This window comes from Pseudorca crassidens, chromosome 20, assembly GCF_039906515.1.
Source record: "Pseudorca crassidens isolate mPseCra1 chromosome 20, mPseCra1.hap1, whole genome shotgun sequence".
NCBI classification, from domain to species: Eukaryota; Metazoa; Chordata; class Mammalia; order Artiodactyla; family Delphinidae; genus Pseudorca; species Pseudorca crassidens.
Genome location: NC_090315.1, coordinates 3,069,203 through 3,093,472, shown reverse-complemented (window position 1 = coordinate 3,093,472; position 24,270 = coordinate 3,069,203). Strand labels below are relative to the sequence as shown.

Sequence of the window (24,270 nt, the reverse complement as noted above, 5' to 3'; positions counted from 1 at the left end):
TGTCCCCTGCATTGGCAGGCAGATTCTTAACAACTGTACCATCAGGGAAGCCCCCTAGTTTTATTCTTTCACGTGTAGCTACCTAGTTTTACCACCACCATTTATTGAGGCAACTGTCCTTTCCCAATTGTACACTCTTGCCTCCTTTGTCATAGATAAATTGACCATATGACTGTGGGTTTACTTCTGGACTTTTTACTCTGTTCCATTGATCTATGTGTCTGATTTTGTGACAAGACCATACTGTTTTGGTTATGATAGCTTTGTAGTATGGTTTCAAGTCTGGGTGCATGATACCTCCAGCTTTGCTCTTCTGTCTCAAGACTGCTTTGGGTATTTGGGGTCTTTTGTAGTTCCATACAAATTTTAGAAATATTTGTTCTAGTTCTGGTGAAAAATGTCATTGGTATTTTGATAAGGATTGCACTGAGTCTGTAGATTGCTTTGAGTAGTATGTATATTTCCATGATATTGATTATTCCAATCCATGAGCATGGTATATCTTCCCATTTGTTTGTGTCATCTTCAATTTATTTCCTCAGTGTCTTATAGTTTTTAAACTAGAAGTCTTTCACTTCCTTGGTTAAATTTATTACTAGATATTTTATTCTTTTTGATGCAACTGTAAATGCGATTATTTTCTTCATTTCTATGACAGTTCATTATTAGTGTACAGAAATACAACAGATTTCTGTGTACTAATTTTGTATTCTGCAATTTTAGTCAATTCACTTAGCTCTAACAGTTCTTTGGTGGAGTTTTTGGGGTTTCTATATATACAGTGTCATGCCATCTGCAAATAGTGAGTTTTACTTCTTCCTTCTGTAAACTGAAATTTCAGAAACAGACCTGATTGAAATAAAAAGGCATTTATTTGGGATTTGTTAAGAATGTAGTCCAGGAGGGAATTCCTTGGCAGTCCAATGTTTAGGACTCTGCCCTTTCACTGCCAAGGGTGCGGGTTCAATCCCTGGTCAGGGAACCAAGATCCTGCAAGCCGCCCCCCACCCCCCAAAATGTATTTAGTCCAGGACACACAGAGTCAAGGAGCATGTGAATTGTATTCTACTATACTACAAAATGGAGAAAGGTTAAAATGGAAGGCAAAAACTGCAAGCCATAGTGAGTTACATAGTTGTCTGTCAGGAATTATAATTGGAGCAAGCAAGAAACAAGGCAGCTTGTTAACAAGGATTGGTTGGGGTTCAAAATGGTTGCAGTTACAAAGGGAAATTTTAGACCAGAAGGGTGAAGCTTCTGAGTGTTCTAAATATGGCTGATGGTGTCCTTGGGTTTAGTACAGTTCAAAGAAAGTTCAAATTCTCAGTGATGCCGGGATGTGTCTGAGATCTGATCCTTAATGGCTGCTCAACTCCATTTTGTATGCCTGAGTATGATTACACCATTACAATTTCAATTTGTCATTCCTCAAGGTAAAGATTTTATGACAGATGAATAATTCCAATATTAGGATTATCAGGATTAAAGAAAACATGAGGAAGGGGTAAAAAGGCTTACTGACCCTCAATGTGACAAAGTCAAGTATATAGGTACCTCAGTTAAAAAAAAGAAAAACAGTCTCAAACTATCAACAAAGTTGGGGTTACAGGCCTGGTCTCGACTCTTGCGATGAGCTGTCTACTCAGATGTCATCTGCTTCTGACCCAGGGAAGTTTTTCTTGTTCTGACGAAGGTCATCAATGGGTTGGGAAGTCCACTCAGGATTGGTAGCCTTTTAAAAATGAGAAACGTGACTCCATGATTGAACACCAAAGGTTTTGCTGCACATGGCTTAGTGAACAACCTGTTAATACCTGATTAACAACCTCTTTCCATTGAGGTTTCAAAGCATCTCCAGGGAGGTGTCTTTTCCAATAAATATAATCACCTGGTTGTAAATTATTTTCTTTAATGTCTTTGTCTCCTGGGAACTCTTTTTTTTTTTTAAAGGTTTCTCACTTATAAAAGATTCTAGTACTAGTAAGCATGAAGCTTTAATGTTTTTAGTTAATTCTTGGCAATATGTTAAGAGGTCTCCTTTAACCACATTGGGCTTATGTAGTGCATTATATATATATATATATATATATATATATATATATATATATATTTTTTTTTTTTTTTTTTTTTGTGCGGTACGCGGGCCTCCCACTGCTGTGGCCTCTCCCCTTGCGGAGCACAGGCTCCGGACGTGCAGGCTCAGCGGCCATGACTCATGGGCCCAGCCGCTCTGCGGCATGTGGGATCCTCCCAGACCGGGGCACAAACCCGTGTCCCGTGCATCAGCAGGCAGACTCTCAACCACTGCACCACCAGGGAAGCCCCTGCATTATATATTTTCATTGTTCTTCCCATAATTATTTCAAAGGAAGAAAGTCGGTGCTTACCAAAGGGGGTAGACCTTAGGCTGAGCAATACCAGGGGCAGGACTTCCGGCCATGGTAGATTAAAAGATTCAACTAGTTTAGCCAATTAAGTCTTTTTAAAATTATTATTATTGAAATATACTTGATTTACAATGTTGTATTAATTTCTGCTGAACAGCAAAGTGATTCAGTTTTATATATATATATATATATATATATATATATATATATATATATATATATTCTTTTTCACATTGTTTTCCATTATGGTTTATCACAGGATGTAGTTCCCTGTGCTACACAGTAGGACCTTGTTGTTTATCCATTCTATTCAATATATATTGTATAATAGTTTGCATCTGCTAATCCCAAACCCCCAATCCATCCCTCCCTAACCCCTTCTCCCCCCTGGCAACCACAAGTCTGTTCTCTATGTCTGTGAGTCTGTTTCTGTTTTTATACATAAGTTCATTTATGTCATATTTTAGATTCCACATAAAAGTGATATCATATGGTATTTGTCTTTCTCTTTCTGACTTACTTAGTATGATAATCTCTAGTTCCATCCATGTTGCTGCAAATGGCATTATTTCATTCTTTTTTATGGCTGACTAGTATTCCACTGTATATATGTACACCTTTTTTATCCATTCTTCTGTCGATGGACATTTAGGTTGTTTCCATGTCTTGTTAGCCAATTGAGCCTTAATGGCTCTATATGTAAGTTCCACTAGCCCGGAGGACTGTGAATGATAGAGGCAGTGGAAATACTGGGGGGGGGGAATAAAAGGTCAAGTTTTACAGATTGACTGAATAATTTGCCCTGTAAAATGAGTTCCTTGATTACTATGAAGCTCAGGTGAAATACTCCATGTAGAAATTATTTTTTCCAAAAGAATTTTGCCTACCAAAAGTGCTATAGCCCTGCAACATGGAAATGTTTCAATCCAGTGAGAAAACATGCATACTAGTACAACTACATATTTATATCCCTGAGATGGTGACAGTTGGATAAATTCCATTAACCATACATCAAAGGGTCCTGAAGGCAAAGGAAAACAATCTTTAGGGAAGTGGATGGGTTTACCTGGATTACGTTTTGGACAAATGTTACACTTCAAATATACTTCAGTGGCTATTTTGTGGGATGGTTTTCAGTAGCATTGTTTTGCACGTATCATTTTATCTGGGCCCCCATGTATGTTCAATAATATGTTCCTGGAGGCTATGAGTCAAACCTGGAGTATTGTTAGACCCATACCATAAATTATGATCTTCCCAAAATTTACATCCCTGGTATAAGATTTGTCTTATTCCTCTGGAGAAACATTGTTTTAGGTTTCTGCCAGTAAATCCCGTAAGCTAACATAAGGTTAGGTAATAATTAAAGCTTTTTTGAAGTGGGTCAGAGAGCAGCAGTCATTGCTACAGTATCGGCTAAATTATTTCCTTTCCTTTGAACCAAGCCTTGACTAACCTGAGATATTTATAATGGCCAGAAGTTTTAGTATTTTAATAGCTTCCAGAAGGTCCAATACATATTGGCTATTCTTAATAGTTTGTCCTGTGCGAGCCCTTGTCCAGGAAGGTCCCACATGCCGTGGAGCAACTAAGCCAGTGAGCCACAACTACTGAGCCCGTGTGCCACAACTACTGAAGCCTGTGCGCCTAGAGCCCATGCTCCACAAGAAGAGAAGCCACTGCAATGAGAAGCCCGCGCACCAAAACAAAGAGTAGCCCCCACTTGCCACAACTAGAGAAAAAGCCCCTGCGCAGCAACGAAGACCCAACACAGACATAAATAAATAAATAAAATTTTAAAAAAAAGGGGACATGGTGGCTGATGTCTCTTGTTTTTTTTTTTTAAAAAAAAAGCATACTGGCTATCAGTATAAATATTAACAATTTGATCTTTTGCTATAATGCAGGCTCAAGTAGTTAGAGGTTGTCTTTTTGAGAAGCCTGCATGCCTGAAGAGCAAAGAAGTTAGTTATCCACATATTGGAGTAAAGTGAAGTCATTTGGGAAAGTAACATCTGCAAGGTATGATTTTAAGGTCTGAGAAAAGTAAATAGGACTCTCCGTATATCCCTGGGGCAATACTGTCCAAGTGTACTGTTGATCATTCCAAGTAAAGGCAAACAAGGATTGGCTGTCTGGATCCACTGGCATAACAAAGAAAGTACCACATAAATCAGCCATGTGAAAACCTTGCTGTCTGTGGGAACTGCAAATAAAGGGATATGGGAATTAAGGACTACTGAATGGCGGGATATGACTATATTATTGATGGCTATTTAATACTGAACAAAATGCCTCTTCCATTAGGTTTTCTAACTGGGAGGAAGGGGGTATTGCAAGGACTGGTGCAAGGAATCACTAGACCTTGTTTAATATAGTCTTTTATGATATGTTGAATTCCTTTTATAGGTTCCTGTTTGACGAGATATTACTTGATGTTGGGGAGGGGTTAAGATGAGTATACATCTATTTTGATTGGGGTTGCTGAATGAATTTTCCCTCTATCCACAGAGATTTGAGACCGTAGTGTTTGTACAAGTTCATTCTTTCTTGGGGTTATGACTGATGTGAGAAAAATGATGGCACTTCACATGCAGGGCCTAAATTTGTGTCATTAGGGCCTTGTTGATTGGAATGTTCTTCCAGATGTAAAACATTTCCCCCTTTTGTGAGAAGGAAACGTGCATTATGGAACTCTAAGAGGTCTCTTCTGAGGATGTGTACAGGAGTGGAAGGAAGAAGGAGAAAGGAATGTGTCTCTGTGACAGGGCCAAGTTGGAATGGAGTGGGTTGAGATTTAAAAACAGTCATAGGGTGCTTAGAAACTCCCACCATTGAAATTGTTTTAGTACTCCACAGAAGAGAATGTTTCAAAGTGCTGGGATTGAGAAGAGAAAGAGTGGTACCCCGTATGAATTAAAGCTCTGTCTGCTCTCAAACAATGGTGAATTCAATTTCTCCAGAATGTTAGTGAGAAGAAAGGGAGAAACCCCAGGTATTTCCTTGGAGCAGCCCTAGGTGAGACAGAAAGGAAGTTGCATAGGACCTTTGTTTGGAGAAGGGCTGGCAGGATTTTGTTTTCTCTCTGAGTGATTTTCTGAATTTATAGCAAGCTCTTTTAAAATTCCCAGGCTTTTTCTGCAATAATAGCAAAGGCACCTTTGAAGGTCTTCTGTGTTGGAGCATCTTTCTTTGTAAGACTGGAGGCGTGTTGGCCTTTTTTGGCCAGTCAATTGCTGAAGCTGTAAACTCATTATTTGAGTAGCCTTCTTCTTGGCTATTTTTGTATGGTCTTGGACAGCTGCTGTGCCAAACTGCATAAATCACGGCATCCATGGCTGTCCAATTTCACTGATGCCTTCTAACTAAAGTGTCAAGTTCTTAATCTAAACCATTCATGAGTTGGTATTAACATTTTCCATCCCTGAATACTGTTTGAAAGTTTTTTGAAATCTTTCAAAGAATTCAAGTACAGACTCCTTAGGTTTTGAGTACACAGTTGGATATGTTTCAATCAGTAATATTTGGGGAAACTTCTGGAATAACCAGTAAAGGGTTTTGGCTAAGCCTTTGGCCCTATCTTGATCTTCAGTTGTTTTCTTTTGGAAGTCTTCTATAGGTTTTTTCCAATCCATCTTATTAAGCCATTCTTTTGCTCTGCCTTCCCCTACCAGCATGTGTATAAGTTGATAAGGATCAGAATAGCTTGGTTCATAGGTTTGTATAACAAGATTAAATTGTTTGGCAAAGGAAATGAGGTCCAAAAAGAATCACAGAATTCTTTAGCTATAGCCCTAAGTTCACGTTTACTCCATGGGACAAAGACAATAAAAGGTTCAGGTGGACTTCGTTTTAATAGGGGCTGCCAGGACAGGGGGGTTGAGTGGGGTTTAGGCTCAGGAGTGTTAACTGATGGAGGAGGAGGAGGAGGGTGTCTGGTGGAGAAAGAGAAGAGAGGGGGTAAGTTAAATAAAAAGGGAGTTTGGAAAGAGGTGGGTAAAGGAATGGAGGAGAAGGTGCAGAATTGGGAGGGGAATGGGAGTGGGGTAAAGAATTTCATGATTTCTTAAGTTTAGAAACAGCCTGAGTCAATTTTTAATTACAGCTTGGAGGGAAGCAATTTCCTCTGTATTATGTTTAGAGGCCTCTAAATATCAATTAAAACATTCTTTCTGAGACCTCCCTTGTGGCACAGTGGTTAAGAATCTGCCTGCCAATGCAGGGGACATGGGTTTGATCCCTGGTCCGGGAAGACCCCACATGCTACGGAGCAAGTAAGCCCATGTGCCACAGCTACTGAGCCAGCGTGCTGCAACTACTGAAGCCCACGCTCTGCAACAAGAGAAGCCACCGCAATGAGAAGCCTGTGCACCGCAACAAAGAGTAGCCCCCGCTCATCGCAACTAGAGAAAGCCTGTGTGCAGCAATTTATTCTTGTTATTTTTAATAATAAATTTAAAAAAATGTTTTCCATTAATTTTTCTGTTTCTGGTATTTCTTTCTAGGCATGCATGAAGATTGACAAATTTGGGAATTTCAAAAGCTTCCCATTTTGGCCAAGGCAGTTTAAAATCATTTAACCTGTTAAATGGACCCATTTAGATAGGTCGTTACAGGATGAGGGCCCACAGGTGTTAAACACAAAGCTGACAGGGTTTTGTTTTGTTTTGAATGAGAACTTGGCATTATTCTGAGTACTCATCAAAATCAAAAGAAACCTGAAACCCGAATCTCCTACCAAGTGGCACAGATTAAAACAAAACAAAATAAAACCAACATAAAAACTCCACTCCCAAAAGGGAGGACTAAAGTCAACACTGAGAGACACCCAATTTTATTTATGATCTAAACCTTGACCAAATGAGAGTTTTGGGTTCAGGAGGACTCTCTGCAGTCTTTATGTGAGTGAAAAGATTGCTAAACGCAATGGGTCTATGTAGGTACTGAATGCCAACACCAAGTCTGAAGAAGTGCTGGAGGTCACACTGGGTAATACCAACTACACCAAGCAATGTTAACCTAAATTTCAGAAATGGAGACCTTATTGAAATAAAGAGGCATTTATTTGTGGTTTATTAGACTACAGCCTGGGAGACACAGGTTCAAGAAGCACCTGAACTGTGTTCCTCTGGATTACAAAATGCAGGAAGCTTACACAGGCAAAAAACTGCAAGGGCAGTTAGTTACATATGTTGTTTGTAAGGAATTATTTAGAGATGGCAAGAAGAGTGCTTGCTAAACAAGGATTGGTTGGGGTCTGAAATTCTTGAACTGACAAAGGGGAACCTTGAGACCATAAAGTTACACCCAGCAGGTGTTGTTCTAAATATAGCTGTAGGTGTCCTGGGGTTTGGTACTTCACAAAAAGTTCAAGTTCTCAGTGGTACAGGGATGTGTCTGAGACTAGAACCTCAATAGTCTTCCCAATCCGTTTTGTACACCTGAACTATAATTACTCCATTATGATTCCAATGTTTCCTCACTTCGCAATTTGGATGCCTTTTATTTTTCTTGCCTAGCTGCTGTGGCTAGGACTTCTATGAATGGTGGTGGGGGCACATCCTTCCAGGACTGAGGTTTAAGCCACTGGGGCCATGTACCTATTTCTCCTATCCTGAGCCTCAGAACTGTTCCCTAGTTTCCGCACACTGGTAGAAAGTTTCCCCCACCCTGTCCCATACTCTCACATCTCAATGTGTTCATGGTATCCATTACAGGAGTGCAAAATCACATTGTTTTAAATGGAGTTCACATGATGTAGCCTTGAAATAAGGGGAACTCGGAACATGTGAAGATATCTTTGCCATTTGCAAAGGGCAGGGTGACTTTGAGACAGATGTGTGCCTCTGTGAGCCTGGCGCCGCCTTCCAGCAGGGCAGGGATTTCAACTCTCACACAGTTTGTGATTATCTATGTGCTAAGATTCTCCTATTTGGGGATCCAAAAGGAGGGTAGAATCCCACACCTGATTTAAACCAAATTGAAAACAAATTCATTTTTCCTTAGCAGTGTTCCTTCTCAGATGCAGATTTTCCCCATTTTGCACTCTCTCTGTGGCTTTTGGATTAAGAGACCTGACACACGTCAAGCATTTGTTCAATCGCTATGGAAGGCAGTGCCCATTGATTAATATTGTGTTATTGCTACATTAAGTGAAAAGCTACTGTCTGTGCTGCCTACATAAATACTGCCCATTGTCATGCACAAACCATTGGCAACATGCAGAAGTAGTCTTTTTTTTTGTGGAAGTGGGTCTAGTGGTGAAGGGTTGTGCTCAGAGCAGAGGACAGAAGTCAGGAAGACATGTATAGCAAAGTCAAATCCTTCAAGGACTTTGGGGAAACCCCTTCTTACACTTGTTTAAGATCTATACACTTTTGGTCTCTTTTTCATGTATCAATATTCACTGAGCACCTAGCACAATGCCTGGCCCATATTAGGTGTTCAATAAATATCTACTGAATGAATGAATGCCCTCATCCAAGCAAGGTGAATATATATTATTATATTGTATGGGTACTTAGAAATTATATAATGTTCTTTAAATCTTTGTAAAGGCTAACAGACTAAGTCTTTTATTTGTGGGTATGAAGTGGCAAATTTGGGAATGAGAAAATAACAACATGTTTAGGCTGTTTTCAGTGGGTGCAGCCTCTGTGTATAATGAACAGCCCCCCCACCCCAGTGATTCATGATGATCAAACTTACCCTTGTAATTTAGCCCTGTGAGAAAGACAGCCATTGCCCAGACATCAATGCACATGACTGTACCACCACTGCCTTCTAACTTATTCATTCTAAATATCTGGACACAACAAGGGGAGAAGGATTCAGAAACAGTGATCAGCACAATGAGAAATTTGGTCTCGGGTAGATTACACCCCAGATCTTCTCTTTCCCACAAACCTAATACTACAAGCAACTTCTTACAAAATATTTGGATATAAAGGTAAAAGTCCAACAAATTTTTTTGTTCAAAAGCGTTGGGAATGAAGCTATAATAAAAATTTTGTGGCCACAATACTAAAACGGACAGGAACACAGGTTGTGCTCTATTTGTAACCATGGAGATCAGCTCCAGCCCAGATGGGGCTGATGTAGGCACTGCATCCCCGCCTCAGGTGATCTTGTGGTATGGGGTACGCCCCCTCTTCAGTTCTGTGCAATCCAATTAACAAATACTGACCTGGCTTCGGCCAATCATGGCTGGATTGCCCACAAAACCAGGTAAGCATTTGCTGGGATGGAAACAGGGACAGGGGAATGGGGCATTCAAGAAAGAATCAGGAAGAGAATTCCCTGGTGGTCCAGTGGTTAAGACTCCCCACTTCCACTGCAGGGGGCACGGGCTTGATCCCTATTTGGGGAACTAAGATCCCACAAGCCATGTGGCGTGGCTAAAAAAAAAAAAAAATCAGGAAATCTGTACCCATCATTTTATTTATGGAGTGCTTGCTATTGCCAGACACTGCCCCTATCACTGGATAAATAGCAATCTTTCTCTCCCTCATGGAAATTACATTTTTTGCATTAATTAAAAATTTATTTTCCAACGGAATATTGTTTCTATTTTGAATTATTTGGGAGGGTACCATAATCATTTTAGTATTGTTGCCATAAAATTTTTATTGTAGCTTCATTCCCAGCATGAGATAACGACTTTTACCTTTTTGTTTGTTAAATATTTATTTATTTATTTATATTTTACTTGGCCGTGTCAGGTCTTAGTTGCGGCACACGGGATCTTCGTTACAGCGTGCAGGATCTTTAGCTGCTGCGTGTGGGATCTTTAGCTGTGGCATGCTAACTCTTAGTTGCTGCATGTGGGATCTATTTCCCTGACCAGGGATCGAACCCGGGCCTCCTGCATTGAGAACACCGAGTCTTAGTCACTGGACTACCAGGGAAGTCCTAAAGACTTTTACCTTTATGTCCAATTATTTTCTAAGAAGTTGCTTGTAGTATTAGGTTGAGTTTTTTAGTAGGAATGATCACTGCTGTAAGGGTGAGAGAAGTCTCACATAAATCCAGGAAGTTTGGCTTTAGGCGAAAGATGCAAAGTCAATAGCAGGAGTAATTACCGGCAGTACTATCAGGAGTTAGGTGTCACCATGCTGAGTCTGAGGTATTGCAGGCATCTCTAAGTGGAGGTGTTAGTGGGCATGTGAAATATACACCTGCAGTTCAGGGAAGGAGGGGGTTCATGTAAAGATACCCTTAAGCAGGAGATTGGCACGTGGACTATGTCAGACTTAAGAGGAACACCCCACAGGTTATGTGGCAATGCCATTAAGGCTGAAGGGAGGGTATTCTGCATGGACTGGCTCACTTGCCTGGACCCCTGGACAGGGGTGGTGGCTGTCATCATCACTAAGACAGGTTAGGAAGTACAGCGACCATGAGACAGAGTGTGTGTGTTTGCATGAGTGTGTGTAGGGGGTGCGGGAGGAGGCTGTCATCATCACTAAGACAGGTTAGGAAGTACAGTGACCATGAGAGAGAGAGAGAGAAAGAGGGAGAGGTGTGTGTGTGTGTGCGTGCGTGTGCATGTGGTGCGGGAGCTGGCCTCAGATGAAGATCCAGGAGTGACATGAAATTCCAAGGAGATGAATAAGAGATTTATTGAGAGGCAAAGCAGTAAATGGAATCAGATGACACTGAGATAAGACCTGGTGCTGTTTTCCTCTCTACAGGCTCAGAGTTTTGTGATAACTCCTGGTGAAACCTAAAGAGTGTCAGACTGGATGATAGATTAGCTAAAGAGTAAATAAGGTCAATTTCTACCAAACATACAAAGAAGAACTTACACCAATCCATCTCAAAGTCTTCCAAAAGACTGAAGAGGACAGAACACTCCCAAAGTCATTCTATGAAGCTACCACCACCCTGATACAAAAACCTGACAAAAACACCACCAAAAAAGAAAATTACAGGCCAATATCTTTGACGAATATAGATGCAAAAATTCTCCACAAAATATTAGCAAACCAAATCCAACAACACATAAAAAAGATCATACAGCAGGATCAAGCTGGATTCGTCCCAGGATCAAAGGATGGCTCAACATATGTAAATCAATCAATGTAATACACTACATCAAGAAAAGAAAAGACAAAAACCACGTGACCATCTCAATAGATGCAGAAAAAGCATTTGATAAAATTCAACATCCATTCATGATAAAAACTCTCACCAAAGTGGGTATAAAGGGAACATATCTCAACATAATAAAAGCTATTTATGAGACTTCCCTGGTGGCACAGTGTTTAAGAATCTGCCTGCCAATGCAGGGGACACGGGTTCAAACCCTGGTCCAGGAAGATCCCACATGCCGTGGAGCAAGTAAGCCTGTACACCATAACTACTGAACCTGTGCTCTAGAGCCCGCGAGCCACAACTACTGAGCCCATGTGCCACAACTACTGAAGTCCATGTGCCTAGAGCCCATGCTCTGTAACAAGAGAAGCCACCACAATGAGAAGCCCATGCACTGCAACAAAGAGTAACCCCCACTCACTGAAACTAGAGAAAGCCCGCGCGCAGCAACAAAGACCCAATGCAGCCAAAAAGAAAAGCTACTTATGACAAACCCACAGCCAACATAATACTCAATGGTGAAAAGCTGAAAGCCTTCCTGCTAAAATCTGGAACAAGACAAGGACGCCCACCCTCACCACTTCTATTCAACATAGTATTGGAAGTCCTAGCCAGAGCAATCAAACAAGAAAAAGAAATAAAATGTATCCAAATTGAAAGGAAAGATGTAAAATTCTCATTATATGCAGATGACATGATACTATATATTGAAAACCCTAAAGACTCCACACAAAAACTACTAGAACTGATAACTGAATTCAGCAAGGTAGCAGGATACAAGATTAACACACAGAAATCAGCTGCACTTCTTTACACTAACAATGAAATATCAGAAAGGGAAAGTAAGAAAACAATCCCTTTTAAAATTTCATTAAAAAAATTAAAATACTTTGGGCTTCCCTGGTAGCACAGTGGTTGAGAATCTGCCTGCTAATGCAGGGGACACGGGTTCGAGCCCTGGTCTGGGAAGATCCCACATGCCACGGAGCAACTAGGCCCGTGAGCCACAGCTACTGAGCCTGCACATCTGGAGCCTGTGCTCCACCACAAGAGAGGCTGCAATAGTGAGAGGCCCGTGCACCGTGATGATGAGTGGGCCCCACTTGCCACAACTAGAGAAAGCCCTCACACAGAAACAAAGACCCAACACAGCCAACAATAAATAAATAAACAAATGTGGGGTTAAAAAAAAATTAAAATACTTAGAAATAAACCTGATCAAGGAGGTAAAAGACTTATATGCTGAGAGCTATAAAACACCGATAAAAGAAACTGAAGATGATTCAAAGAAATGGAAAGCTATCCCATGATCTTGGGTTAGAAGAATTAATAGTGTTAAAATGGCCATACTACCCAAAGCGATCTACAGATTCAATGAAATCTCCATCAAATTACCCACGACATTTTTCACAGAACTAGAACAAGAAAATTCTAAAATTTATATGGACCCATAAAAGACCCATATTGCCAAAGCAATCCTGAGGAAAAAGAAAAAAGCTGGAAGCATAACCCTCCCACACCACAGACAATACTATAAAGTTATAGTCATCAAAACAGCATGGTACTGGCATAAAAACAGACACATGGATCAATGGAACAGAAGAGAGAGCCCAGAAATAAACCCACACACCTATGGTCAATTAATTTTCAACAACGGAGGCAAGAATATACAATGGAAAAAAGACAATCTCTTCAGGAAGTGGTGGTGGGAAAGCTGGACAGCCACATGTAAATCAATGAAGTTAGAACACTCCCTCATACCATACACAAAAATAAACTCAAAATGGCTTAAAGACTTAAACATGAGACATGATACCATAAAACTTTTAGAAGAGAACATATGCAAAACATTCTCTGACATAAACCATAACAATGTTTTGTTAGGTCAGGGCAAAAGAAATAAAAGCAAAAATAAACAAATGGGACCTAATCAAACTTATAAGCTCTTGCACAACAAAGGAAACCACAAACAAAACGAAAAGACAACCTACGGACTGGGAGAAAATATTTGCAAACAATGTGATTGACAAGGGCTTAATTTCCAAAATATATAAACAGCTCATACAACTCAATAACAAAAAACAAATAACCCAACAAAAAAATGGACAGAGACCTAAATAGACTTTTCTTCAAAGAACATACAGATGGCCAATAGGCACATAAAAAGATGCTCAACATCACTAGTTGGTAGAGAAATGCAAATCAGAACTATAATGTGATATCACCGCACACTGGTCAGAATGACCACCATGAAAAAGTCAAATAAATGCTGGAGAGGGTGTAGTGAAAAGAAAACCCTCCTATGCTGTTGGTGAGTATGTAAGCTGGTAAAGCCACTATGGAGAACAGTATGGAGGTTCCTTAAAAAACTGAAAATAGAGTTACCTTATGATCCAGCAATCCCCCTCCTGGTCATACATCTGGAGAAAACACTAATTCAAAAAGATACATGCACCCCTATGTTCACAGAAGCACTATTTACAATAGTCAAGACATGGAAACTACATAAATGTCCAACAGATGGAAGGATAAAGATGTGGTGTGTGTACACACACACACACACACACACACAATGGAATACTACTCAGCCATAAAAAAGAATGAAATAATGCTATTTGCAGCTACATGGATGGACCTAGAGGTTATCATACTAGGCAAAGTAAGCCAGAAAGAGAAAGACAAATACCATATGATATCCCTTATACGTGGAATCTAAAATATGATACAAGTGAACTTATTACAAAACAGAAACAGGGGCTTCCTGGTAGCACCATGGTTAAGAAGCCGCCTGCCAATGACATGAGTTCGAGTCCTGGTCTGGGAAGATCCCACATGCCACGAAGCAACAAAGCCCGTGCACCACAACTATTGAGCCCGCACTCTAGAGCCCTCTAACCACAGCTACTGAGCATGCACACCACAGCTACTGAAGCCTGCACGCCTAGAGCCCGTGCTCTGCAACGAGAAGCCACCACAATGAGAAGCCCGCGCACCCCAACAAAGAGTAGCCCCACTCGCCACAACTAGAGAAAGCCCGTGCACAGCAACGAAAACCCAATGCAGCCAAAAATAAATGGTAATAAATAAAATATTAAAAAATCTTAACAAACAAAACAAAACAGAAGCAGACGTGAAGGTTGGTGAGTTGGTGCGGAGTTCGTCTCAGCACGCGTGGCCGCGCTGGGATGGATTCCTCCTCATCTTCCTCCACAGTGGGTTTGGGCTCGGTTGACTGGCAGCTGCAGCATTTCATGGACGTAGAGACTCAGAAGCAGCGCTTCCGGCAGCTGGTGCACCAGATGACGAAACTTTGTTGGGAAAAGTGCACAGACAAGCCTGGGCCAAAGTTGGACAGTCTGGCTGAGGCCTGTTTTGTGAACTGTATTGGGCGCTTCATTGATACAAGCCAATTCAACTTGAATCGACTGTAACAGACCCAGAAATCCAAGCCAGTCTTCTCAGAAAGCTGTTCTGACTGACTTCAGCATTACCTCTTTGGAAAAGGAAGGTAGTTCAAGAAAAGAAGAGCAGTTGATGGGATGGTTGAAGAAAAGGTGGGGGATCGGCTCCCACTTTGTCACTCTTGGGACATCCTGTCATCTGAGAATGAACAAAGACCAATTTTTTTGTGGGAGGGGTGTTTGAGGGTCAAATGTGTTTGGGGTTGTGTTTTTTAATGCTAATCTGGGGAAAACAAATGACAGATGAATGGAAAATTCTACTAGATGTATATTACTCTATGTGGGATGAAGCTTTTCTCATAGTCCCATTAACTGCTCCCTACAATTTTAATAGGGGAACTGCTCTATAATTTGATAGTGGGGCCACATAAGTAATAATCTGTTATTTGTGTGGATTCGTTTCAGATTTCTAGAGAGATCGACATACGTCTTTGTGTCTCTCAGAAAGGGCAGCAGCAGGGGAAAGAGTAATTTGGTACTTGACTGTAGCCCTCCTTATCTAGTGTTTGACTATCAGTCCTGGAAAAAAAGATGTATTGAATATTCATACAGTACATTTCACCTTTCTAGATTATCTCTCTCCCTTACACTGTGATTCACTTAAATATCTATATAAATTACAGTCTTGAGCTAGTACAGGTAACCTGAGAGTCTAGATGCCTTTGGTTAAAGGAATCTAGCCAGTGAACATAATTCTCATACTAAACTGCCATAAGGAAGAAGTTAACTTACCCTGTATATTGGGGTCCAAAAAAATTGAAAGATGTGCCTAAATGAAAAAATAAGTTATAAAGATTTAGGCCACTCAAAAACTAACAGCCGTTTCAGGTAGATGTGCATGCCTAATGTAAATCAGCATAGTTTCCGTTTAGTGCGTTCTTTTAATCACTGAAATAAAAGATTCTACAAGAAAAAAAAAACAGAAAAAGAAACAGACTCACAGATACAGAAAACAAGCTTAAGGTTACCAAAAGGGAAAGGGAGTGGAGGAAGGGATAAGTTAGGAGCTTAGGATAAACAGATACAAACTACTATATACAGATAAACAACAAGGTCCTACTGTAGAGCACAGGGAACTATATTCAATATCTTGTAATAAACCATAATGGAAAAGACAAGAGTAAGTGAGGCCAGCTGGGAGTCTCTTGGGCTGTGGTGGGAGAGGTGGGGTTGGGCTTTGGATGAGAGGAGGTAGATAGAAAAAAGGTGTGACTGGTGTAGAGTCAGCACATGCAATACTGGAGAGGACGTAGGGCTTGTGACTTCCACACAAGGTCAAAACCTGCGTTCCTGTTTTATCGGGTTGACCAAAAAGTTCGTTCAGGTTTTCCCGTAAGATGCTACCGAAAAACCCGAGCCAATATTTTTGGCCAACCCAGTATTTTGTAACTCTCGCAGTTTTAGGTTTTTCTATATATGTCTATGATCCATAGTTATTTAATTTTTATAAGTTCTCTTTGCATACCCAATTGCATACCCAACTGCTACCACACACTGATCTAACAAATCATTCTTTCTATACCAAATTGCTTTTGTCCCTTCACTGAAAAACAACTGATCAGTTGTGTGTATGTTTATTTCTAGACCTCCTATTCCCTTACATTTATCTATTTGTATTTATGCTAGCACTTTCTTGTTTCCAGGTTGTTTGGCTATTCTTGGTCCTTTGTACTTGCATTTTCATTGTAGAATCCACTTCGCAATTTCTATTAAAAAAAAAAAGAGCTTACCGAGATTTTGACTTGGATTTCACTAACACATAGATCAATTTAGAAGGAAATATTGAGCGTTACAATCCGTAAATGTGAGATATCTCTCCTTTTACTTGGGTCTTAATTTTTTTTCTCAAATTTTTAAAATTCTGTTTACCCATCTTGCATGTATTTTCTACATCTGATGGTATGCTAAATTTTAATTGTATTGACTATATTTTCTTATTTTTTTGTATTTTTCCTACTCTGGCCTTTGGGGCCTTATTCCTGGCAAGGCTATCCCTCTCAGAGCTAGTTAATTCCTGCAGGTAAAATATCCCTCCCCTATAAGCATGCTTGTTATACACAAACCGACCAATCTGGAGCCCACACCCCCAACCATAACCTTATCAAACTCACATACCAAACCAATAATCCTCCCTGCCCTATACCGTACCTAGCTCTGGTACCTATACCAGAGCTAGGTACGGGACAACTAGTGTCCACCCTTCCAAAACAGAGGCCGCTGAAACATTTCAAACTGTCTGTCTTAGTCTTATAGGTCTGCTATAACAGAACACCATAGACTGGGTGATTTATGAAGAACAGACATTCATTTATCCCAATTCTGGTGACTGGAAGTCCTCCAATGCCATAAAGGTGCCTCATGATTGGGTGAAGTTCCTCTTCTGGGTGGCAACTAGGGATGACCCCTGAAGCCCAAAGTCTGCCAGAATTTTTCAAGGCTGTGAGCCATGCTCTTCTTGACCTGCCTCCTGAGCAGAAGGTGGAGGTCCAGCATATGCGGCCCAGTATGACATGCTGTGCTTCCTGTTTCTAGGGAACCGTGTAAGTGTCCTTCTTCAAAGTAACTTCCATGTCTGCAGGTCTCACAGTGCATGATTAAAACAAGTCCCTGGTACATTTCAACACAGACATTTGGGGCGGGGAGGGGGGATCTGAAGTTCTCAACTGTTTATTGCTATTGCAAATAGAATGGTTTCTTTTATATGGATCTTGAATTCTTCAAGCTTCAGATACTCAGTCGTTCTAGCAGGGTCTTTTGGTTAATGTTATGTTTTGTTTTTTATTGAAGTATAGCTGATGTACAATATTATATAAATTAGAGGAGTACAATATAGTGATTCACAATTTTTAAAGGTTGTACTCCATTTATACTTATAGAATATTGGCTATATTCCCTGTGTTGTACAATATATCCTTGTAGCTTATTTTGTACATCACAGTTTGTACCTCTGATTCCCCTACCCTTATATGGCCCCTCGCCACTTCCCTTTCCTCACAGGTAACCACTAGTTTGTTCTCTGTACCTGTGAGTCAGCTTCTTTTTTGTTATATTCACTAGTTTGTTGTATTTTTAAGATTCCACATATAAGTGATATTATACAGTATTTGTCTTTCTTTATCTGACTTATTTCCCTTAGCATAATACCCTCCAAGTCCATCCATGTTGTTGCAAATGGCAAAATTTCATTCTTTTTTATGGCTGAGTAGTATTCCATTGTATATGTTTATTCTGGGTTATGCTTTGTTTGGAGATCCCATAGAGTTTTCTCCGTAGATCAGTTTTATTTTTTCCTTAGCAATGTGAGTAATTTTACTTTTTATTGCCTCATTATTGTGACAATAACCTCCATCTCAATATTGAATAGAAGTCTAGTTTTATTAAAATTTCCAGTATAATATTGAACCAAAGTCTTGTTTAATTTGGCTTTGTCTTATTTTTCTACTTTTTTAAGGGACAACATGCCATTAAATTGAGGCCATTCTTTTCGCACATGTGTTTGGTCTATAAATTTAAAAATTACAAATAAAAATATAGGTATTTACTCCATTAAAAAAAAAAGCTTCACAGTGAAATCTAGACTGGTATTTGAACAATATTCAGGTATCACAGCCGAGTCAAGTTGATATATAAAATTAATCATCACAAGTTCACCTCTTGTCAACTTGGCACCATACAAACTTAAACCACTCCTTATCTCCAAATAAAGACAACAACAAGGTCATGATACAACTATCCTGTGTACAACCAAAAATACAATAACTCTTTCTTCAGAAAGGAGACAGATTCCCTGGGTAACATTCACTCTCCTCCTTGATATCCTATAACCAAATACTATGATATAAATTTAACAATACTTAAATACTGTGATGTGAAGTCAACACATCATCTGTTAAATGACAAGGGCGTGAAAGAAGGAAGAAAAAGATATTGGCTGGAGCTTCCCTGGTGGCACAGTGGTTGAGAGTCCGCCTGCTGATGCAGGGGACACGGGTTCGTGCCCCGGTCCTGGAGGATCCCACATGCTGTGGAGCGGCTGAGCCTGTGGGCCATGGCCGCTGAGCCTGCACGTCCGGAGCCTGTACTCCGCAACGGGAGAGGCCAAAACAGTGAGAGGCCCGCGTACCGAAAAAAAAAAAAAATTAGGAAGAAATACTCATGACATTACTGATTACTATCCTCACTTCTGTTAATGGTCACATGAGCTAACTAATATGTAGCTCTTCCACAATCCATTCCATGCTCCTTTTGTCCTCAGCAGCACCTCGAATGGTCTTTTTTTCGCGGTACGGGGGCATCTCACTGTTGTGGCCTCTCCCGCTGTGGCACGCAGGCTCCGGACGCGCAGTCTCAGCGGCCATGGCTCACAGGCCTAGCCGCTCCGTGGCATGTGGGATCCTCCCGGACCGGGACACGAACCCGTGCCCCCTGCATCGGCAGGCGGACTCTCAACCACTGCGCCACTAGGGAAGCCCTCGAATGATTATTTTTTATTCCCTGGTGGGGTGACCAAAGCATTCTTTCCTGAAGGGTCTGGGCCATGAATTGTCCTGCCTGAAGTAGGTTGTGGATAGTTTTCCATTGACTTTACCATAGATCATGACAAGACATCTTAAGGGATCTCTGCATTCCAGACACACACTTCCTTTGTGCAAGTACCAGTGGGAAGTATAGTCCAATTTGCACCTGATAATCACATTCAATCACCAGAGCCAGCACAGTAACTCTTACTTTTCCTGTTGATTCAGAAGCATGAGTAGTGCAAAGTGGCAGACTGGCAGTGTTACTCTCCAGGACAATGGAATCATTCTACTGCAGTAGTGAAAGCACTCTTCCCTTTGCAACTAAGACCTCTACACAATCAGTGCTTCATGAAGACAGGAAGCAAAAATTTTCCCTAGTGCCTCTCTATGGATAACTGTCAGTGGTGCCACTCACATATCTACCCCTTGATTCCTGGACGCATCAATCCAGGCTATGGGACAAATAGTCCTATTTGTTGTTTGATGATTCAGAGCCTATACAGCTTCCTGGGGAATCTTTCCCTGGCCCTCCAAGTATTCTCACATAGCAATCTGCCCAAGTCACAGGAAACATGTGAGGATCATGTAGACACCAGGGACCTTTGAACAAAGATTGTGCTGTTTAGGAAGATCCCTGGGTGGCACTGATGACAAATGCCATGTAGGGGTCTGCCTGACTCACCCTCTCTTCTGAGAACAGCCCTGCTAACTGGGCTGTGGGGACACCTGACCTCAGCAGGCTGGGCCAGTCAGCTTCCCTCCTGTGGAATCAGGAACAGGGACCTCAGACTGAGGCCCAAGGGTGCTGGGCACTGGGATGGGGGCTGGTGTTCAGAAGGACATTGTTTCTATCCCACCAATCACTGCTACAGACACAGCGAGACCAGGCAGGAGAAGGGACCAGAAAACTGCAGGACCTGTGGGGAGGAGGAAAGGTGACTCCTGTGTCCTTCCTGATCAGCCCAGAAACAAGGTGGGTGGGGTCCCTCACAGGTGTGAGAGCTGAGCACTTACCCAGTGAGAACAGTAGCTCACAGGTCTCCAGCATCACCTCCTGGTACAGAGTCCTCTGGTCCAGGTCAAGTTGTCCCCACTCCTCTTGGTCACAGCCACATTCTTAAAGGTCACCACCACCTGGAGAGTCAAACACAGGTAGTGGTGTTGGCCTTGTGCACTTGGCTGGGATCAACCCTGTCACTCTGTTGCTGGTGAAGATGCAGAGAAACCCAGGCTTGAATCACCGAGGCCTCTGGATCGCCAAGTTCTGTGTTGGGCTCAAGGGGGAAGCAGATGCAAGCTTGGAACATAATGCAATTGTGGCTGAGAGAAAAGCCTCCCATGAAGGAAGTCACTGGAGATGACACAGACAGTGTCACAGTGACACAGACAGTGGTGTTCCATGAGGACTGGGGAGAGATGGTAAGTGCTCTGGGAAAATGATCATGATGATAATTCCAACAATGGTAACAGTAAAGTGATAGCACTTAAGCCTCCCTGGTCCTCACAGTGCACCTGCCCCAAGTTGAGGCCTTTACACAATAAGATTCCTTGCTCGGGAACCAGACTTCCAGGGTGTGAATCAAGACTCTGGAATTTGACACTTCCTGCCAGTGCGACCACAGGGAGGACATCCCATCATTTCTCTAAGCCTCGATTTCTGCATCAATAGAACAATCAGTCCCACTTCACCAGGCCGTTTGGAGAACTAAAGAGAAAATGTTTACATGTGAGATGCTGGACTGCCTGGCACAGTTACGTGTTCAATGTATTTTGTGACTCTTACTAATCCTCCCACAGCCCATGAGGTAAATGTCATCATCACCTCCGTGTCACAGCCAGAGGTCTGAGCCCCAGGCAGCTCTAGAAAATCAGCCACAACCTCAAATTTAAGGAGCAGAAGTGGGAATTGAACATCCAGTAAAAGCAGGAACAGAGTTGCCAGAAGATTGGCAGGTGGGGGCAGGGGTACCTTAGCCAGAATTATTATAAAACAGCCAGGAAAAGACTATCCTAAGAGGTGACACTGATGCACAGGAAGGGTGGGGAGAGATAGCCCTGCAGAGATCTGGGAACAGGGCCCCAGACAAAGAGAAGTGCAAGCTGAAGCTGGAAACTGGGCAGGAGTTTAACAAGTTCAGGACTGCCTGGCCATGTGCGGTGAGTGAGGGAAAAATGGAGGGAAAAAACCTTGGGGGTAAGCAAGGGGCAGATCAAGTAGAGAGAGCACTGTGGGCCACATATAGTTGGGAGAAAGACTGTATTTATTATAAGTGTGAAGCAAACACCTGAGGGGGAGACCCATTCATTCACTGAACCATTTGTTGAGTACCTTTTATAAGCCCAGGCTGTTGTTCTATGTCCTAAGCAGCAACAGGTGCTCATGCTCAGGGGCTGGGAAGAGATCCTAAACAAGCAACTAAATAAATGAGCAAGACAATGTCACAGGGACCCAAAGATTCCAAAGTCAAGAAAATAGCGCGAGATGACAAGAGGTTACAGTCTGCTTTAGACAGGGCACCACGAAAAGCCTCTTTCAGGACAGTACACTGGAGTGAGTCTGATATAAAGTGAGGAAGGAGCCAAGTGAATGGGAAGTTAACAAATAAGACAAGTCCTGACAGCGATCAGGACTATGATGAGGGTACTCAGGGTCACGGCTATGGAATTACCCAGGACCTGTTGTGTTTTCATGTCCAAACGGACACCACACTCCTGCACACTATCACCACTTACCATATGTAACTGAACCTCAAACAGGAAAACAGATTCAGTGGGAAGCCAGTTCGACTGGCTGTAAACTGAAAGACAAATTCCTTGGCCTTCTGGGCGCCCTGTCTCTCCTGACACCTTTTCTATCCTAGCAGGGCTGCAATCCCCAAGCTGCTGCAGGCTACTCCTGCCTCTTCCCCACCCCAGCCCTTATCTCTGTAGAGGTTACACAGCTGGGAACCCAAGGGTCAGATTCTCCCAGGAATGAGCCTCTAACATCAACAAGGCTCAAGAGGCACCTCCGTGGAAAGAGAACCAGAGCGATGCTCCCTGCACCGTGCTGGACGCGGGGGGATACACGTCACCCATGTGCTTTTTCTAGTTCCCTCAAACCCAGTTGGAGGAACTTTAATATTCCTGTTTTGTGCCCGAGAAAACAGAAACCAAGGGCAACAGGGAAAGCTGCTCAAGGTCCTAGACTCGGGAAGGGGCGGGGCCGCAACACACAGAAAGGTCTCCGGACTGTGCGGCCTGCACTCCTCCCTGCGGGTCCTTCCACGCCAGCGGTATGGGGTCAGGGAGATTCGAGAAACCACATCTCTCCCTACCACACAGCGTCCCACTGACTGACAGAAATGGGACACTCCGCCTGAAGCTCCTAACCTGGATTCCCACCCGGAGCACAAGCGACCCCATCCCGAGGCTCCGACAAACAATGCCCTGGGGAGGACAAGGTGACGACTCACAGGACACCACCATCCTGCACAGCACCGCGCCTCGGCCACTTGGATGGGGTCCGAGCGGGCGTGGCCTGGCGCACCTTCCACTCACCTGCGCCGGGGTCACCAGCGCTGCCATCGCACCGCGGGGAGCGTAGGGCCACGTGAGGGCGCCGGAGACCGGCGGGTCCAGCGGGTTTAGCTGACCCTCCCCCAGGTCGTACAAAGGCACAGGTGGGCCCTCCAGGCTGTCCTCCCCGCTCCTTCCCTAAGTCCCGGGAAGAGCTCGTAGTGGGTGGTGACACACTAGCCTCACCACAAAGAAAACCCCGCTCCTCCGGCGCAGGAAGTCCCGCCCCTGACAACGCGAGCCAGTAACGCCCCTTTTCTGTGACGCCATCATTCCGGCCCTCACAGCCATCCCGCAAAGCACAGCCTACTGGGTAGGCTGGTAGACATGGCAAGAAAAAGGAGGCTTTCTATGAAACAGGAAGTGGGCTCTCACCAGACACTGAATCCATGGGAAACTTGAGTTTGGACTTCCAGCCTCCAGAGCTGTGAGAAATAAATGCCTGTTGATTATAAGCCACCCAGTATATGATGTTTTCTTACAGCAGTTCGAATGGACTAAAACAAATAAAATTAATTTTAAAATATGAGACTTATCTGGGACTTCCCTGGCAGTCGAGTGCTTAAGATTCAGCACTCCCAATGTGGGGGGTATGGGTTCGATCCCTGGGAGGGAAACTAATATCCTGCTTGCTGCATAGCGCAGCCAAATAAATAATAAAATAAAATAAGATGGACTTCCCTGGTGGTCCAGTGGGTACTCCGTGCTCCCAATGCAGGGTGCCTGGGTTCGAACCCTGGTCAGGGAACTAGATCCCGCATGCATGCCACAGCTAAGAGTTCCCATGCCACAACTAAGAGTCTGCAAGCTGCAACTAACAGCCCACATGCCACAACTAAAAAAGATCCCGCATGCCACAACTAAACATGCCACAACGAGGATCCCACGCACTGCAACTAAGACAGGGCACAGCCTAAATAAATAAATAAATATTTTTTTAAATAATAAAATAAAATAAGAGACTTATCTGAAAAGAAGAGCCACTTACTAAATGTTTTTTCCTACTAGGAGAGTGCCTACCACGATCACAGTCTTAGTATGTGTGCAACAGGGGCACCTTATCCCTGAGATAAACATTTCATTATTATTTGAGCATGATGTTAGTTGTCCAAATAATTATCCTGAAAAATTGCTAGAGTTGAGGGATCCAGCTCTTGCCTCCCTGATCTTTACAAACTGTATTTTGAGGTAACTGAACGGAAGATTATGGAAAAACTCTTCTTTACAGAGGATTCCTAGCTAATAAAT

The 24,270-nt window shown here is 42.4% G+C and overlaps 1 protein-coding gene and 1 long non-coding RNA gene across 8 annotated transcripts in view; one reads left to right on the top strand and one right to left on the bottom strand.

The window, feature by feature from the left end:
* Positions 1–18,370, top strand: part of LOC137214292 (zinc finger protein 549-like) — a 40,324-nt gene extending 21,954 nt beyond the window's left edge. For 2 of the 7 annotated variants that reach the window (XM_067717804.1, XM_067717802.1), the window contains one exon: positions 3,925–4,285. In XM_067717804.1, the coding sequence (XP_067573905.1) occupies positions 3,925–4,001 (77 nt within the window). In that variant the 3' untranslated portion in view covers positions 4,002–4,285. The other 5 variants (XR_010938846.1, XM_067717807.1, XM_067717805.1 and 2 more) reach the window with 5 other exon arrangements.
* On the bottom strand, positions 854–23,246 carry LOC137214302 (uncharacterized). Its single transcript, XR_010938847.1, has 3 exons — positions 23,005–23,246; positions 20,479–20,598; positions 854–1,732 (listed from the first exon to the last, which is right to left on the bottom strand). It is a non-coding gene; the product is annotated as an uncharacterized lncRNA (long non-coding RNA).
* Positions 23,247–24,270: the final 1,024 nt, after the last annotated feature.